Source organism: Pongo pygmaeus, chromosome 1, assembly GCF_028885625.2.
Source record: "Pongo pygmaeus isolate AG05252 chromosome 1, NHGRI_mPonPyg2-v2.0_pri, whole genome shotgun sequence".
Lineage (NCBI taxonomy): Eukaryota > Metazoa > Chordata > Mammalia > Primates > Hominidae > Pongo > Pongo pygmaeus.
Window position 1 is genome coordinate 121,371,446 of NC_072373.2, and position 17,638 is coordinate 121,389,083.

The window sequence follows — 17,638 nt, forward strand, 5'->3', positions numbered from 1 at the left end:
GCTTTCTTTTGGTTGCTTTTGCATGAACTTTTTCTATCCCTTCACTTTCACTCCATATGTGTCTTTAAATATAAAGTGAGGTCAGGCACGGTGGCTCATACCTGTAATCTCAGTGCTTTTGGAGACTGAGGCAGGAGGGTCACTTGAGGCCAGGAGTTCAAGACCATCCTGGACAACATAGCGAGACCCCCATCTCTACAAAAAGAAAAAAAATAGCCCTTCCTGTAGTCTTAGCTACTCGGGAGGCTGAGGGAAGAGGATCACTTGAGCCCAGGAGTTTGAGGCTGCCGTGAACTATGATCATACCATTGCACTCCAGCCTGGATGACAGAGGAAGATGACCTTATCTCAAAAATAAGAGAAAAGAAACCCAACATATGTATATATATAAAGTGGGTCTCTTGTATCCATTCAGCCACTGTATGTTTCTTGATTGGTGAGTTTAATGCATTTACCTTTAAAGTGATTATTAATAGGTAAAAACTTACTATTGCCATCTTGTTAATTGTTTTCTGTCTGTTTTGCAGTTGTTTTCTTCTTTTCCTGTCTTTCTTGGTTATTTTATGATTTTTTTTTGCAATGATTTGCTTTAATTCTTTTCACTTTATCTTTTGTGTATCAGAGTTTTTCTTTTGTGGTTACTTTGAGACGCATAAAATATTTGTAATTGTAATAATCTATTTTAAGTTGATACAACTTAACTTCAGTCACATACAAAAACTCTACACTTTACTTCTCTCTCTCATTCTGTGTTCTTATAATCAGAGTTTGATACTTTTTGTATTGTATATTCATTAACAACTTTTTTAATTTTTAAAAAGTTTTTATTTTTTATTTTTTTTGAACATTTACCTTCAGGGGCACATGTGCAGGTTTGTTACATAGGTAAATGTGTGTCATGGGGGCTTGTTGTGCAGATTATTTCATCACCCAGGTATTAAGCCTGGTGTCCATTAGTTATTTTTTCTGATTCTCTCCCGCCTCCCTTCTACCTTCTAATAGGCCTCAGTGTGTGTGGTTCCCCTCTATGTTTCCATGTGTTCTCATCATTTAGCTCCCACTTATAAGTGAGAACATGTAGTATTTGGTTTTCTGTTCCTACATTAGTTTCCTAAGGATAATGTCCTCCACCTCCATCCATGTTCCTGAAAAGGACATGATCTCATTCTTTTTTATGGCTGCATAGTATTCCAGGGTGTATATGTACCACATTTTGTTTATCCAGTCTATCATTGATGGGGATTTAGGTTGATTCCATGTCTTTACTATTGTGAATAGTGCTGCCATGAACATATGTGTGCATGTGTCTTCATAACAGAATGATTTATATTCCCTTAGGTATATACCCAGTAATGGGATTGCTGGGTCAAATGGCATTTCTATCTTTAGGTCTTGAGGAATCACCACACTGTCTTCCACAATGCTTGAGCTACTTTACACTCCTACCCACAGTGTATAAGTGTTCCTTTTTCTCTACAATCTTGCCAGCATCTGTTATTTTTTGACTTTTTAATAATAGTCATTCTGACTGGTGTGAGATGGTATCTCATTGTGTTTTGATCATTTCTCTAGTGATGAATAATGTTGAGTTTTTTTTTTCATATGCTTGTTGGCCACATGTATATCTTCTTTTGAGAAGTATCTGTTCATGTCCTTTGCCCACTTTTTTATGGGGTTGTTTGGTTTTTTTTTTCTTGTAAATTTGTTTAGTTCCTTATAGATGCTGGATATTAGACCTTTGTCAGATGCGTAGTTTGCAAAAATTTTTTCCCATTCTGTAGGTTGTTTGTTTACTCTGTTGATCCATTGTTGATTGGTTGATAGTTTATTTTGCTAACAAATTTTTATATTTTAACTTTCATATTACACTTAAAGTAATTTGTGCATCCCTATTACAATGTTACATTAATACATATTTGTCTATGTATTTACCTTTCCCGGTGAGATTTATTGTTATACATGTTTTTGCATTGCTGTTTGGCATATTTTCTTTTCAATTTGAGGAATTCTCTTAAGCATTTATGTACAACAGGTATAGTGTTGACAAACTCCCTCAGTTTTTGTTTGCCTGGGAAATATTTTGTCTCTCTTTCATTTTAAAGTGTAATTTTTCCATGTATAGTATTATTGGTTGGCAGAGTTTTTCTTCTTTAGTGCTTTGACTGTATCATTCCACACTCTGCTGTTATACATCTTTTAGCTGAGAAATTAACTAATAGTTTTATAAGGGTCACCTTATATATGATGAGTCACTTTTCTTTTACTGCTTTCAGAATTCTCTTTGTTTTTCACCTTGGCAATTTAATTTGATCATAAAGTGTCTTAGTGTATTCCTATTTGGGTTGATCCTGTTTGGGGAATCTTTGAGTTTCATGAACCTGGATGTCCATTTCCCTTTCAAGATTTGGCAAGTTTTCAGCCATTGTTTCTTTAAATAAGCTCTCTGCTTCCCTTTTATCTCTCTTCTCCCCTTTTATCTCTCTTCTCCTTCTGGAACTTCCATAATGCATATATTGATTTGCTTGATGGTGTCCCATAAATTCCATAAAATTTATTTTTTCATTCTTTTTTCTTTTTTCTCTTCTGGATAATTTCAAATGACCTGTCTTCAGGTTGACATATGTTTCTCTAGCTTGCTGAAATTCTTTAAAACAATTACTTTGGGTTATTTGTCAGGCAATTTGTAGATCTCCATTTCTTTGGGTCCAGTTACTAGAAAATTATTATATTCTTTTGGTGATGAAAAGTTTCCATGATTTTTTCCTGTGTTCTTTGTAACTTTGTGTTTGCATTTAAACATTTGAAGGAAGAGTTACTTTTTCTAGGCTTTACAGACTGGCTTTGGTGGGGGAAAACCATCACCTGCAGGTGGGTGTGAGGGTGTGGATGGCTGGAGTGTGGCAGCTCTGGTTAAAGGGGAAGTATAGCAGCATAGACTGCAGGCATCTCCATCAGCTTAGGTCCACATCAGCAAAGACTGCAGTGGTCCCTGGCGACCAAGGTTAAAGGTGCCTGCGGTGACAGTGAGGGCTGATTAGGTCCTCTGTGGTGAAGGCTGCTGGCATGCCCTTCTCTCCTTTTCACTCACGGGGAGAAGTTGTGGTTGAGAGGATCCCTCTTTGTACTAGGGTCTGGGATACAAGGGTACTCATAGTGGTGGTGGTGCCATTGTCCGGGACACACAGAGTGGCAGTGGTGCCTAGATCTGGAGTATAGAACACCCAAACTGTCTGTGTGTTATCAGAGTCTGAGGCACAAGTATGTGTGGGGCAGTGGTGGTGCTAATGTTTGGAATGCAGGCATGAGTGGAACAGTTGCAGAGCTGGGGTCTGGGGGTACGTGTGTGGAGGTGCTGGATAGTACATGGCTCTGGCCTGGACAGGGCACAGTGGCAGCACTTTCTGGTTGTGGGGCACAGAAGTGTGTACTTCAGTCAGCTGTCAGCTGAGGGCAACACTGGCAAAGGCTGTGGTAGTCGTTGGTGGTGAAGGCTGCTGGGGTCTTTCTGCTCTTGTTTCCTCCCACCAGAGGGCAGTTATGATCTAGGAGATCTCTCTTGGTGCAGAGGGCATTTATGACCTAGGAGATCTCTCTTGGTGCAGAGCTGGACAGGATTGAGAGCTAGGGTGACAAAGGTAAAATGCTTCTTGTGCTTTCCTTTGTGGTCAGTCTCAGCTTTGTGCTCCATTGGGTTGTTGCAGCTCCTTTATTGTACTCTGGAGCTCTCTCAAAGCTATTTTCATCGGTAGGTAGTTTAAACATTGTTTTTGTGGGGGACTAATGTTGAGACCTTTTATTCCACCATCTTGCTAACACATGCAGAAATCTATTATTTCTTATCTCTTAATCAGTATTGCTGGCCAGTCATCTTTTGCCTGGACTACTGCCATAGATTCCCAACTGGTATCTTCATATCTCCAATCCATTTTTCACACTGCTACCAGAGTAGTCTCTTAAAAAGATAAATCTGGTTATGTCATCTCTCTACCTTAAAACCCTCCAGTGGTCACTCATTTCTCTTAATTGCAACATCTAAAATCCTTATTTTAACTAGCAAGATGCAAAATGACTTGGCCTCTGCCCTCTTCTTCAGTTTCATTCTTCTTTGCAGCCAAACTGGCTTTTTTTTCACTTATTCTAGTACACTGTGCTCCTTTTTATTTCAGGTCCTTCTCATATGCTGTTTCCTCTACCCAACAGGAGGGAATTATAACCAATACTATTGTAACTGTTCTCAAAGCTGTACTTGATATTTGTTATCTCATTTGGCCAGAACTTTGGCTAGTTTTTTGTTTGGTGGGTAACATGAGCTTTTATCCCTGAGTAATCTGAACTTTCAGTTGCTTTGTTCTTCTCTCTTTTTGTTTGCTATCATTACCCCATTCACTGTTACTACTATGCAGTAAAATATCATATATATAAGTGCTCACCTATGTATCCTTGAGCTTTACCATATCAGTGAAAGGTGACCTGACTTTTACCTTCCAGCATCTAAAATCTATTTGCCTAGGGCCTTCCTCTGGCCTCTGGAGCCTTTTCTGTTTCTGGAAATGGCAGGCTGGAAATGATAGGGAATGAAGGCCCCTGGGAGCAGCCTTCACTAATAAGTGATGGGCATTAGTAGATAAATACCCTAATGCCCTTGTTCACTTGGGTAGGATAATTCTGAAGTCTATGGTCTACATTATTTCCCAGAAGTTCTTAACAAGATTAAGACCCAGTTGCATATCATGGCAGCTTGCTTAGTAACACATACTTTATCAGCTTTCACTATTCCCTTCTCACATCCTCAGTCCCCTACCAGTATGTTCTAGCATCACCTCCAATGCCTTGTCTCAGGGTTGTGAAGCAGGTTCACTGTGCATTGTTTACCCTACCACTTGCATGGTTCTGGTGAGACAGAACACTCACACAATAAGTTAAGCAAAGGAACTTTATTACTCATAGATAGGCAGCAAGGGCCAACAGTAGCGTAGAATTCATGGCAAGCCAGTCCCCCAAAGCTCAGGAAGTCCATCCAGGGTGGATGGAGTCTTGTCTACATGTGTCCCATGTTACACTGCAGCTGAGAGACTCTGAAAGGCACTCAGCTCTGGGTTTTATACTCAGCGGCAACTTGGCATGTGGGCTAGTGCTGTAGAATATCCTGTTTTAGGAGGCTTGGTGACTGAGCCCAGGCTAGTCTGGCCAGTTTCCCCTATCTCAGGATGTTGCATTTCCAGCACATTCTACAGTTATTCTTGAGAACTACAAGCAAGAAAGGGAAGCGCTTGGTTGTCAAGGTCATCAAAGGACTTGTCCTGCAAGAGTCTATTAGTATTATGTCTGTTACAGTGATCTGTGATCAGTGATCTTTGAGACTATTATAGCAACATCTGATTTTTGCAGATAGCCAAGCTCTTTAGTATCATCTGATTTTTGCAGATAGCCAAGCTCTTTAGTATAATCTTATTTTCTTCTGTTGGGATACAGAAGCAGGTGCCTTTCAAATCTGAAGTGCCATGTTTCTTGACTCTCAATCCAGGCAAAGAAAGCTCCCTTAGCAGAGCTCTATTCCTCCCACTTCTGCTTGTAAAGTGGCTTTGGAGAAGGCCTTGAGGCATAAATTAGAGCAATGCTTTAGCATTGTCTCATAGATCTTCCTTAAAGCAGCAAGGAGCAAACAACACTAACAACATTCTGAGATTTTACAATGAGTTTTCCTAGAACTTCAGGCTCACAGTCTACCTTCAAAGTTATCACAGGAGGCATTTCAGTCAAGCATTTCCATAAAACATCAAAAAGGTCATCACCTTCTTAGCCTGTAATATCTGTGTCCTGTCCTAACAATAAAACAAGTGCCACATATTTTAGGTTTCAGTTATGGCAGCACCCTATATCCAGGAACAAATTTCTATACTTGTTAGGGTTTATTCTAAGCTATCGTAACAAAGAGATTCCAAAATACAGTAACTTCAATAAGATAGAGGCGAGTGATACAGGGTTAACATTACAGCTCTGCCATTTTCAATACAATTGGCTTCAAAGGTTGTACCTGTCTTTGCCATTTCCTAGGTAGAGGAAAGACAAGTGTCTTTAAGGTGATGTCTCAGAATTTGTATATGCAACTTCCCCTCATAGCTCATTAGCCAAAATTAGACACTTAGCCACATAACCTATCTAAGAAGGAGAAAAAGGAAATGTAATCTGTAGCTGAGTCAGCCCTGTTACTAAAAGGAAGAAATATAAATGAATAAAAGGAATACTATATCTACTATTCATTATAAAGAATGTGCTTACTAGAGCTATCTTGGATTCTAAATGGTTTTCCAGTTTTAATCTCCATGAAAGTTGACTTTAGTTCCTGTGAAGCCTGATCTAAAGGGTTAGATTTACATTCTCTTTTTTTCCACATGTGTTCTTGTGATATACTAGCTATTACTTAGGCTAAGGAGTAAAGCATTTCTTGTAAAAATAAAAATAAAAAGCCTCTCACATTAAGTTACTATTCTTGACTATCCAGCAATCGAACAATATTGAGTGCCTTCTATATGTAAAGTGTGGTGCTGAAAAGAGGTAAAAGATATGATCTCTGTCTCATTTGTGTCATTTATATGCCTCTTATGAAATAGCACATTCATAAATATGCATAAAGTGATTTAATATTGTCAACTTATTCTACAAAAAAAGGAAGAGACTAAATGAAAGGGCTTTACTTATTATCTTAGATAATCAATTGCATAAAAATGAAAGGAATTCTACTAGGTTGTGCTAATATTGGGTATCTAGTATACTTTTAAATATAATTTTATACTACTAATTAATGTTATAAATATAGAAACAATGTATATCTTGTTTCACTAATATTATACATTTCAATATTTTTATACAGTATAAGAAATTGCTTAGTTTTGATGGTGTTCATTTAGGAATTCTTGAAAGATTTATATCTGGCTCATTGGCTGGTGTAACTGCCCAGACCTGTATTTACCCCATGGAGGTATGTATTACAAAATTTTAACTAAAGTCATACTTTTAATGCAAATTATAACTTTTCATAAATGAATCTCAGATAAGTATTTTGTACAATATGTAGCTTTATAGCCATAGGATTAAAATCTCATATCAAGAGTGAGTTGGCGGTCAGGCACTGTAGCTCACGCCTATAATCCCAGCACTTTGGGAGGCCAAGGTGGGTGGATCACCTGATTCAGGAGTTTGAGACCAGCCTGGGCAACATGGTGAAACCCCATCTCTACTAAAAACACAAAAATTAGCCGGGCATGGTGGTGCATATCTGTAAAAAAAAAAAAAAAAAAAGTCAGTTAGCCTCAGTAGATTTTGTTGTTGTTGTTTAGGACACAGGTATTATTGTATATGAACCAAGAAGATAAAAAATTTTGTTGATTGATTGATTGATTGATTGATAGAATCACTTATTCATTCAGTGGGTAAATTTGTATTGTACACCTACTAAGTTTAAGGTATTTTGCTAGATGCTATGCAGGATCCAAAGAAGAGTCATACAGGGATTTTTGGCCATGTAGCTTGTAGTCTAGAAGGGGAAATAAAACATGCACATCAATAATAATCTAAAATAAAAATTATAAATTATAGAAAGATCAATATAAAGTGCTATGGAAATTGAGAAGGGGAGAAATTATTTCAAGCTGGGGATCTCATGAAAGACATGAATAGAGGCTGGGTGTGGTGGCTTATGCCTGTAATCCCAGCACTTTGTGAGGGTGAGGCAGGTGGACTGTGTGAGCCCAGGAGTTCGAGACCAGCCTGGGCAACATGGTGAAACCTCATCTCTATAAAAAATACAAAAATTAGCCAGGTGTGATGGAGTGTGCCTGTAGCACCAGCTACTCAGAAGGCTGAGGTGGGAGGATCACTCCTCTGTCAGGAGGTGAAGGTTGCAGTGAACCGTGATTGCACCATTGTACTCCAGCCTGGGCAACACAGTGAAAAACACTAGAAAGATGGGAAGACCAGACGCAAGATACTACCATCATTCAGGGAACTGATAATAAGAGTTCGAAATAGGATAGTGACTAGGGGAAATTAACTCATGATAGAGCTGTCTTGAGAACTGTCAACTCGAAAAGTGGAAAGCAGGGGAAAGGAAGAGGGCAAAGTTCTATTTGGGTCCTGTGTCTGAGTGTTTAGGAGAGTTGCATCTGAGTTACATCTTGAAAACAGGTAGAGAACGGGAGGAAGTGAGCCAGACTCAAGAGAGGTGATGAGTTCAGATTTACGCATATTTAAATGGAGCTGTTGATAGGATCACCAAGTTACGATTTTCAGTAGGCCATTGCAAATGTGATACTGAGACTTAAGATTTCAAGTGTTGGTGTGTCACCTGAGAGAGGTGTTATTTGAGGCCAGGAGATTGCCTATGAAAAAAGTAATGTTTTAAAAAATGCTGAGAAGAAGACTTTTGAGAAGGCCTTAATTTAGGGAGTGAGAGGAGAAAAACATGCCAGTGAAGCAGACAGAAAAGATTTACTTGGGTAAGAGGAGAGTGCACTGCCCTGGAGACGATAGAGTTTTAAAAATGGGACTACCTAAAGTGTCTAGTTCTGCAGAGAAGTCCATAAAACAAAAGGCTTCCTACTGACCACTCTGAGGCAGCCCCATCAAGATACACAGTTTTCTCAATCAAGACAAAGTTTATACTTAAAAAAAATTTGAGCTTTTATTTTAGATACAAGGGGTACATGTCTTGGCTGTTTTAGAGAGCCATTTCTCCAAGCATGTATAAAGCACCTTTAAATTAATAGAATTAAGATGACAAGGAGTGAGACTCTATCAGGAGAATTAACTTGTGCATAGAATATTGATCATATACAGCCTACCTGGGCCTACTATTGTCCTTATAGCTTCTGGGATATCAACACTTTATGAGCACAGAATGAGCCCAAGTCATATAAAATTGCAGTTTATGGGCCTCACTGTTACAATAGTATGATACAGAGTATGTACTTTAAGCATATGTAGAATGTTTTATTCATACCGGTTCTTTATTTTAACATGACCATATATGTTTTACCTTGAATTTTGGCTGTTTTCTTTATTCTGAAGCAATAATGAATTTATTTCAGAACATGTTGCCTTTCAGCACATTAAAGGAATTTGCATGGATATATCACTCAAAGGCACCGGGATTGATTTTATTTTCCTGCTTGAATAATTTTAAAATATCTCTGTACTGTATCAGTTGTTCATAAGTAAGAGCCAGTTATTGAGAAGTTACAATCATGTTTACGATTGCTTTCTTTTATGATTTCTCTGATTTATAAAAATCATGAGATAATGCAAATTCCTGCATTGCTAGATAAGATGGGTGAATCTGATCAATATATCTTTATTATATTCTTTTACATTTAGGTACTAAAGACCAGACTGGCTATAGGTAAAACTGGAGAGTATTCAGGGATTATTGATTGTGGCAAGAAGCTTCTAAAACAAGAAGGTGTCAGATCCTTTTTCAAAGGTTATACTCCTAACTTGCTAGGCATTGTACCTTATGCAGGCATAGATCTTGCTGTTTATGAGGTGAGTTTATTCTCATAATATGACATTATATGTTAGATTTGAAAATATGGAACAACAATTTTTATTGTAGAAATATGGTTATAAATGACTTTTCATTAAAACAGCTGCTGACAAAGAGTGAATTGAATGGTTTTATTTGATTTTTCATTTTATATGTTACATATCTGGTATTCTAGTAATAATTTTTTATTTGGTGTTTTTTCGTGAATCAGTTTTTGGTAATAATTTTAAGTTCTGATAAAACAGTGGTTCTCAATCCTGGATGCATATCAGAATCACATACATATGGATCTTTTAAAAATAGGATTCTTAGCCATCCCATTACTGAGTATATACCCAAAGGACTATAAATCATGCTGCTATAAAGACACATGCACACGTATGTTTATTGCGGCATTATTCACAATAGCAAAGACTTGGAACCAACCCAAATGTCCAACAATGATAGACTGGATTAAGAAAATGTGGCACATATACACCATGGAATACTATTCAGCCATAAAAAATGATGAGTTCATGTCCTTTGTAGGGACATGGATGAAATTGGAAATCATCATTCTCAGTAAACTATCGCAAGAACAAAAAACCAAACACCACATATTCTCACTCATAGGTGGGAACTGAACAATGAGAACACATGGGCACAGGAAGGGGATCATCACACTCTGGGGACTGTTGTGGGGTGGGGGGAGGGGTGAGGGATAGCATTGGGAGATATACCTAATGCTAGATGACGAGTTAGTGGGTGCAGTGCACCAGCATGGCACATGTATACATATGTAACTAACCTGCACATTGCGCACATGTACCCTAAAACCTAAAGTATAATAATAATAAATTTAAAAAAATAAATTAAAAAAAAGAAAAAAAAAATAGGATTCTTGGGCCACATCATGAGATATTCTCATTTAATTATCCCAAGGAGGTGGAGTGCGGTGGCTCAGGCCTGTAATTCCAGCACTTCGGGAGGCTGAGGGGTTGGATCCCTTGTGCCCAGGAGTTTGAGACCAGCCTTGAGAACATAGTGAAATCCCATCTTGACCAAAAATACAAAAATTGGCCAGTCTCATAACTTGGTCTCAAAATAAATAAATTTAAAAATTTTTTAAAATTATCCTGAGGAGAGGCCTAGGATTCAGGTTTTTTAACTGCCCAGAAAAATCTGTTGTGTAAGTAAGATTGTGAAAGCTGATATATTATCACAGAGTTGTAAAAATGAGAATGGAGGACAGGAGTAATTGAGTCTTGAGGAATAAAGGCAGGATGGAGATAGGACAAAAAAGCTGATAGTGTAATGCAGAGGCAAGATGCCAGCTTACTCCCCTTTCAGCTGATCATTTCATTTCTATGGCCATACATCTGTTTCAGGAAGAGCATCTTAGCAATATATATACCATTTTGTCATAAGAACCAGGTGAAGGTGTGTGATTAGAATAAATTCATTCTCAATGGAGGAAGGACAGTTCTCTAGATACAAGCCCAGTGGTATTTTTGGCAAGTAGTGTCATCATCGTGTGAAAGACAGATAACTTCCTTTAGCACTTTTAAAAGTACACATATTTTCGTAGATGTTTAAAGTATTGAATATTATAGCATGCATTTATTTTTCTTTTTGTTTTCTTGCATCTATGATCTTATTACAATAAATTTGTTGCTGCTGTTTGTGTTGGGCTGTCTTCATTCTTCGATTTCTACAGTTCAGTATCTTCTGCTTTACACATTTGCCAGATGCCATTACACATTTCTCTTTGTATTGTTACATGACTGTAATAAATGCATACTGAGTAAAGACATTTCAAAATTTTTTTTTCAAAAGCATCAAATTATACATTTTATAGTAATCATTGCAGTGCATAATGGTAAAGTTGCTGTCCTTTAATAAATAAACAGTTCTGGAAGCACTTAGTGATGTTTTAAACTCAATATTTCTTGATTTCTTCCAGTCACTTTTATTTAAGGAAAAGAAAATAGGGAAAGAGGACTCTTAAAATTGAGAAAGTGTGATTTTGTTAACCTAGAGTGGATTGTGCGGTCTTCCTCTCTACAATATTCTGTTGATCACTGTGAGAATCTCCAGGTTTTTGTTTGAATAGAATTACAAACCAAAGAACAAGCAAAGCAAACCCAAAAAAAAACAAAAACAAACAAACAAACAACAAAAAAACCCACCAAAACCCAAAACAAAACACAGGGGAACTCAAACTGAGGCTGAATGAATATGTTGGTTTGAAAACATTAGTGCACCCTGTCCCTGATAAGACTACAGGAATAGAGCCACCGGATGCGGTGGCTCACGCCTGTAATCTCGGCACTTTGGGAGGCTGAGGCAAGCGGATCACAAGGTCAGGAGATCGAGACCATCCTGGCTAACACGGTGAAACCCCGTCTCTACTAAAAATACAAAATATTTAGCTGGGCATGGTGGCGGGCGCCTGTAGTCTCAGCTACTCAGGAGGCTGAGGCAGGAGAATGGCCTGAACCCGGGAGGCGGAGCTGAGATTGTGCCACTGCACTCCAGCCTGGGCGACAGAGCAAGACTCTGTTTCACAAAAGAAAAAAAAAAAAAAAAACTACAGGGATAGCCCCCACCTTACTAAAACTTTATTCCACTTAGAGTTGCATAGTAGTAGGTTTTGTTTTCTATTTCATAGTATTTGCACAGTAATATATTTACTACTCTCTTCTCTGCCAGATTTTGAAGAATTATTGGCTAGAAAATTATGCAGGAAACTCTGTGAATCCTGGGATAATGATTTTGGTGGGATGTAGTACGTTGTCTAATACTTGTGGTCAGTTAGCCAGTTTCCCTGTGAACCTTATTAGAACTCGCATGCAGGCTTCAGGTGAGTTTTTTTTTTAAATGAATGAATAATAAGTTTAAAATTATGTTTTAAATGAGTATAAATTAATGACTTCAAAAACAAAAACTGTAGAATTGATAAGCAAGAATCCTGAATTTATTATTTTACTGACTAAAGCTTTTTGTGCATTTTAGATTTTATTTCCTCTCAAAGTATTGTTTGGAACTCTCCACATTTTCCTCAGTTACTAATGATCTCTTTAAGGAGTTTACAATTAGAAAGTACCATGCAGAACAATAGAAAAGATTATGCTTTTTTCAAATAAAGAGTTATTCCATATGATCGTGTAATTTTACCAATTCTGCTATTATTGTCATATTCTGCAACTGGAACTTAATACATTTGTGGAATTGAACTCAATTTTTTTTCCAATTTACTTAAGGAAGAGATATTAAGAAAAGGGAGGATATCTGTTTTGTCTCAGTGAAATGTTAGGAATTTAGTTTTTAAGAAAATATCTTTATCACTTTTCAAGAAGGAAAAAAACCCCAGACAATCCTATTGTTATCTTCTTGACTAAACTGTTTAAAGGTCATGTGTTAAGTGATATTATTTTACATTCTCTTTCTTCTTGTCTTTTTAGTTAGATTTTTGGTTTTAATTTACATTCTCCAGGTGGAGAATCTCTCTATCCATCCCATCACCCATCCTTTCCTCTCTCTAACTATTTGTGTAAAATTCAATTCCAAATACTCCTTTGAGGTCCCTCGTGAAAGACTTTCAAGTGTTGTTTAATAGAACTTTCTGTGATGATGGAAATATTTTATATCTATACTATTCAGTACGATAGTCACTATTCCCAAGTGAATACTTGGGATTGTTACCAGTGCAACTGAGGCAATGAATTCTTAGTTTTATTTAATTTTAATTAATTTAAATTTAAATAGCCACATGTGTCCAGTGGGTACCATATTGAACAGCACAAGACATTCTACAGGTAGGGAGAGAGGTATATTCTGAAGTAATTTCAATCTCTGTAAATTCTCATTTGTCATTGGATTTTCTTAATTTATAAATATTAAATATTGAATTATACTTTTTTTTTCCAATTTATAGCCCTAATGGAAAAAGGAAAAACAACTTCTATGATTCAGCTCATTCAAGAAATATATACCAAAGAAGGAAAATTGGGATTTTACAGGGGTTTCACCCCAAACATCATAAAGTTGCTCCCTGCAGTAGGCGTTGGCTGTGTGGCCTATGAAAAAGTGAAGCCACTTTTTGGATTAACCTAGAAGTGATATATAAAATTGTTGTCATTGCCATAATCACTTAATTGTAAGATAATACCTGGGTTATAAAGAGATGTTATCTTTTCCTAAGAGGAAAGAAATGTCAGATAATTGTTAAAATATTTTTTCATTATTACAAAATACATAAATTAAATACTAATTTTTATAAAGTTCTTTAATAATTTAAAATCTTTAATATCCAAAGAATACTATTTACATTTTCTACTACTCTCCCTTGAATCCTAACTTAAAATTTGTTCTTGATTTGATTTGAATGTAACATAAAACATTTGGTCAGTTACAGGAGTTTATCTTTGAAAATGTTTTTATATTTGAAAACTTATTTTAAAAAAGCTGAGCTTGAAAATGCTTTATACACTAAAAGAAAAATCAGTGCATTTAAAATTGATGTTATAGCAAATAATTTGGAGTCTGTTTCTTTTACTTAAGCAAAATGGAAAATTGGTTTCTAATTCCTTCTATCACATTTTAGATGGAATAATGACAACATCTTTCTTACATCTCTGGGCCTTTTTATTTGTAAATGTGAACACTGTTGGTTCATTTTAATTCTTCATATTTTCAGCTTATATAAGGAAGTTGGCATTGATAACAAATCCAACACTGGACAAATTTTATTTATCTTCTGGTTGAACACATTCGAATGGAAGAATTTTATATATTAAATCCATTATCTCATAGTTGTTGAAGCAATTCTTACTTCAACTTTGATGCCCTAAATATCTTCTCTTCACTTTTATAAAAAAAAATTATGTTCTTTCCTGGGATTAAATAAATTAGTGGAGAGACAGTGGTAATGGGCTGATTGGACACTAACAGGCCTCAAATGAAGGACGCCTGGCTCAACTGACTAAAGTCCAGGCTTTGATTTTTAGCCTTGATGGTCCAAAAGTTTGACCTTATTAATTTCCTTAAAATGATCAGTTTTTTGGTGCTAGATTAACAAAAATTGCTCACAGGATTGAGATATAGATCACAAAGCAAACCCATTAATTTATAGTGGTGTTTAATACTTTCCATTAACCAAAGAACTTTCATCCCTTCTCCAAGGCACACTGTTTCCTAGTGTCAAACCACTTGGAAACCTAATAGGTAATAAGAAGACTGATGTGGAATTAGAACAAAGAGAAGATACTTTTGAGGAATATTTTACTCAGGCCCATCCCAGTTAAGGTGGAAAGAGTTGGGAACCTTGCATACAAGGGGAGAGGAGCTGAGACCTAAAGTAGGAGAGTAGAAAGAATTGTGAAACTTGAGCTAAATTAAGCCACAGATCAACAGAAGAGAGAAAGGTAAATCTTATGTGAACCCTTGGGGAATGGGTGTGTAAGAAATTTGAGTGATGGCGGTACTTGTTTTAAAAAGCATTCCAAGTTGATGAAACAACTTGAACAGTAACATGAAAATGGAGTTCATGGAATATTGGGAAGATTGCAAGTAACCTGGTCATTTGAAAATGTATAGTATATAGGAAGATATAGTGAGCTACAAGGCTACTGCTGTAGGTTGGCAATAGGGGCTTTGGATTATATATGCTAATAACATTCTCTAGTGTAAGAAGGTAACTTTGACAATAGAATGAAACCATTGAAAGAAGAGATAGGGCCAGGTGTGGTGGCTCACACCTGTAGACCAAATGCTTTGAGAAGCTTAGATGGGAGGATCACATGAGGCTAGGAGCTCATGATCAGCCTGGTTAACAAAGTGAGACTCTGCCTCTACAAAAAATATATAAAAAATTAGCATGGTGGCACATGTGTGGAGTCCCAGCTACCTGGGAGGCTGAGGCAGGAGAATCACTTGAGCCCAATAGTTAGAGGCTGCAGCGAGCTATGATTGTGCCACTGCACTCCAGCCTGAGCAGCAGAGCAAGAATCCATCTAGTTAAAAAAAAAAAGGAGATAGTAGAGCCAAGGAGATCAATTCAGACATTATTACCATAGATCTAGTTAGAAAATGCTGGCTTCTAAGTAAAGACTTATCTTTAGAGTAGGTAGAAGTCTAGGCTTTTTGATTATTGTATTGAGGTCAAAGTCTAATCTGTCTTTTTTAAAATTAGAAAATTAAAATTTATTAAGTGCCTGATATGTGCCAGGTACCCTTTCAAAGCACTTTTAAAGATTCTCTTGCTTAATTCTATCAACTCTACTAGAAGGTTCAGATTATTATCCTGATTTTCAAATGAAGAAACTAAGTTTAGAGAGGTAAGTGCCCTAAGCAAATCTCCTAACATTTCCCCCTTTATGAAGGATTGTGCTCATTTCTCACCTTCAGGGCCTTCATTTTGCATGAGAGCCTGCTGTCAGCTATAATCTTGGCTGTGACTTGGATATTTTGTAAAAAACTTTAAAAATGATGATTTAGCCCATGTTCTTAGTGTGCAGCCTCTCAGTTCTCTTTGAGTCCAAGCCTGACTGATACTCTTCTTGCTCTTAAATACTGAGAATGCTTGAGAGATAACCTTTATGTAAAAATGGTTATCACAATGTAACATGAACACTGAGACTTGAATCTAGAATGAATCATGAAGAAATGCCAGCAATACTTTCTAAGCATCAGAGAAGAAAATAACTGGATAATATTATAAGGTCTGTGGTATCAGAAGTTGAGTTTAACACAGAGGCACATTTCTGTATGGTTTCTCAGACAGCACAGTTTAAAGATCAGCCTCCCCATGGGTTACCTTGCAGGCCTGTGATACAAATTAGTAAAATTCTGTCTCATGGTCCCTGGGTTACTCTGTTTCACTCAGCCCCATCCCAATTAAGGTGAGAAGAGTTAGGAACCTTGTATACAAGGGAAGAGGACCTGAGACCTAAAGTAGGAGAGTGGAGAGAATTGTGGAACTTGAGCTAAATTAAGCCAGAGACCACCAGAAGAGCGTAGTAGAATGTTATAGGATATGATTAAGATTTTTGGCTAGGAATTAAATATAAAGAAGACCATAGCAGATGTCATCTGGGAGATGGTTGGGATTAAGTGCCTATTGAAATTTTTGACTCCAAGAAATCTGCACCTCATCCAGAAAGATAAAGAACTCTCTGGACAAGTACAGAATCCTTTCAGGAATGTATTTTCAGTCCACAGAAGCAAAACAGTAAGCCCTCAGATCTCTAGAGTACTGTAGTAGAGTGCCCACTTCCCTAGTTTCATGCAGAGCCCGTGTTTCTGAAGGCACTGCTGGATGTTTTGATACTCTCACTCTGCTCAGACTGCATATTTAAAAAATTAGTTTATTAACCCATTTATTTTAGAGAAAGCAGCTGAGAAAGTCATAGCATATTGGTCATACTATGCTAAAGGAGGGTTATAAACCTTTGCAGAACTCAAAAAGCAACCATGAGTTCTTGTCCTAGTCTTTTTTTATGCTGTTATAGCAGAATACCACAGACTGTGTTATTTATTTATTCATTCATTCATTTATTTATTTATTTATTTTTGAGATGGAGTCTTGCTCTGCTGCCCAGGCTGGAGTGCAGTGGTATGATCTCGGCTCACTGTAGCCTCCGCCACCCAGGTTCAAGCCATTCTCCTGCCTCAGCCTCCACAGTAGCTGGGACTACAGGTGTGTGCCACCACGCCCGGCTAATTTTTGTATTTTTAGTAGAGACAGGGTTTCACCATATTGGCCAGGCTTGTCTCAAACTCCTGACCTTGTGATCCGCCCACCTTGGCCTCCCAAAGTGTTGGGATTACAGGCATGAGCCCCCATGCCTGGCCTGTGTAATTTGTAAGAACAGAAATTTACTTGGCTTATGATTCTGGAGGCTGGGAAGTCCAAGGCTGAGGGACTGTCTCTGGTGAAGGTCGTCTTGCTATTTTATAACATGGCAAAGGCATCACACTGGTGTGTGAGAGAGAGGGAGAGAAGCAAGCCAAACACCCCCTTTTATAAGGACCCCTCTCCTGTGATAATGGCATTAATTCATTTATGAAGGCAGAGCCTATCTCTCACCTATATAAAAATCAACTCAAAATGGACAA

General features: G+C 37.2%; 1 protein-coding gene across 2 annotated transcripts in view; it reads left to right on the top strand.

Annotated features, from left to right (window-relative positions):
- LOC129012667 (mitochondrial adenyl nucleotide antiporter SLC25A24-like) overlaps positions 1-14,333 on the top strand; it is a 75,872-nt gene extending 61,539 nt beyond the window's left edge. For both annotated transcript variants that reach the window (XM_054448588.1, XM_054448591.1), the window contains 4 exons: positions 6,872-6,979; positions 9,373-9,540; positions 12,233-12,383; positions 13,458-14,333. In XM_054448588.1, coding sequence (XP_054304563.1) covers positions 6,872-6,979; positions 9,373-9,540; positions 12,233-12,383; positions 13,458-13,636 — 606 coding nt within the window. In that variant the 3' untranslated portion in view covers positions 13,637-14,333. The remainder of the gene's footprint in view (positions 1-6,871; positions 6,980-9,372; positions 9,541-12,232; positions 12,384-13,457) is intronic.
- Positions 14,334-17,638: the final 3,305 nt, after the last annotated feature.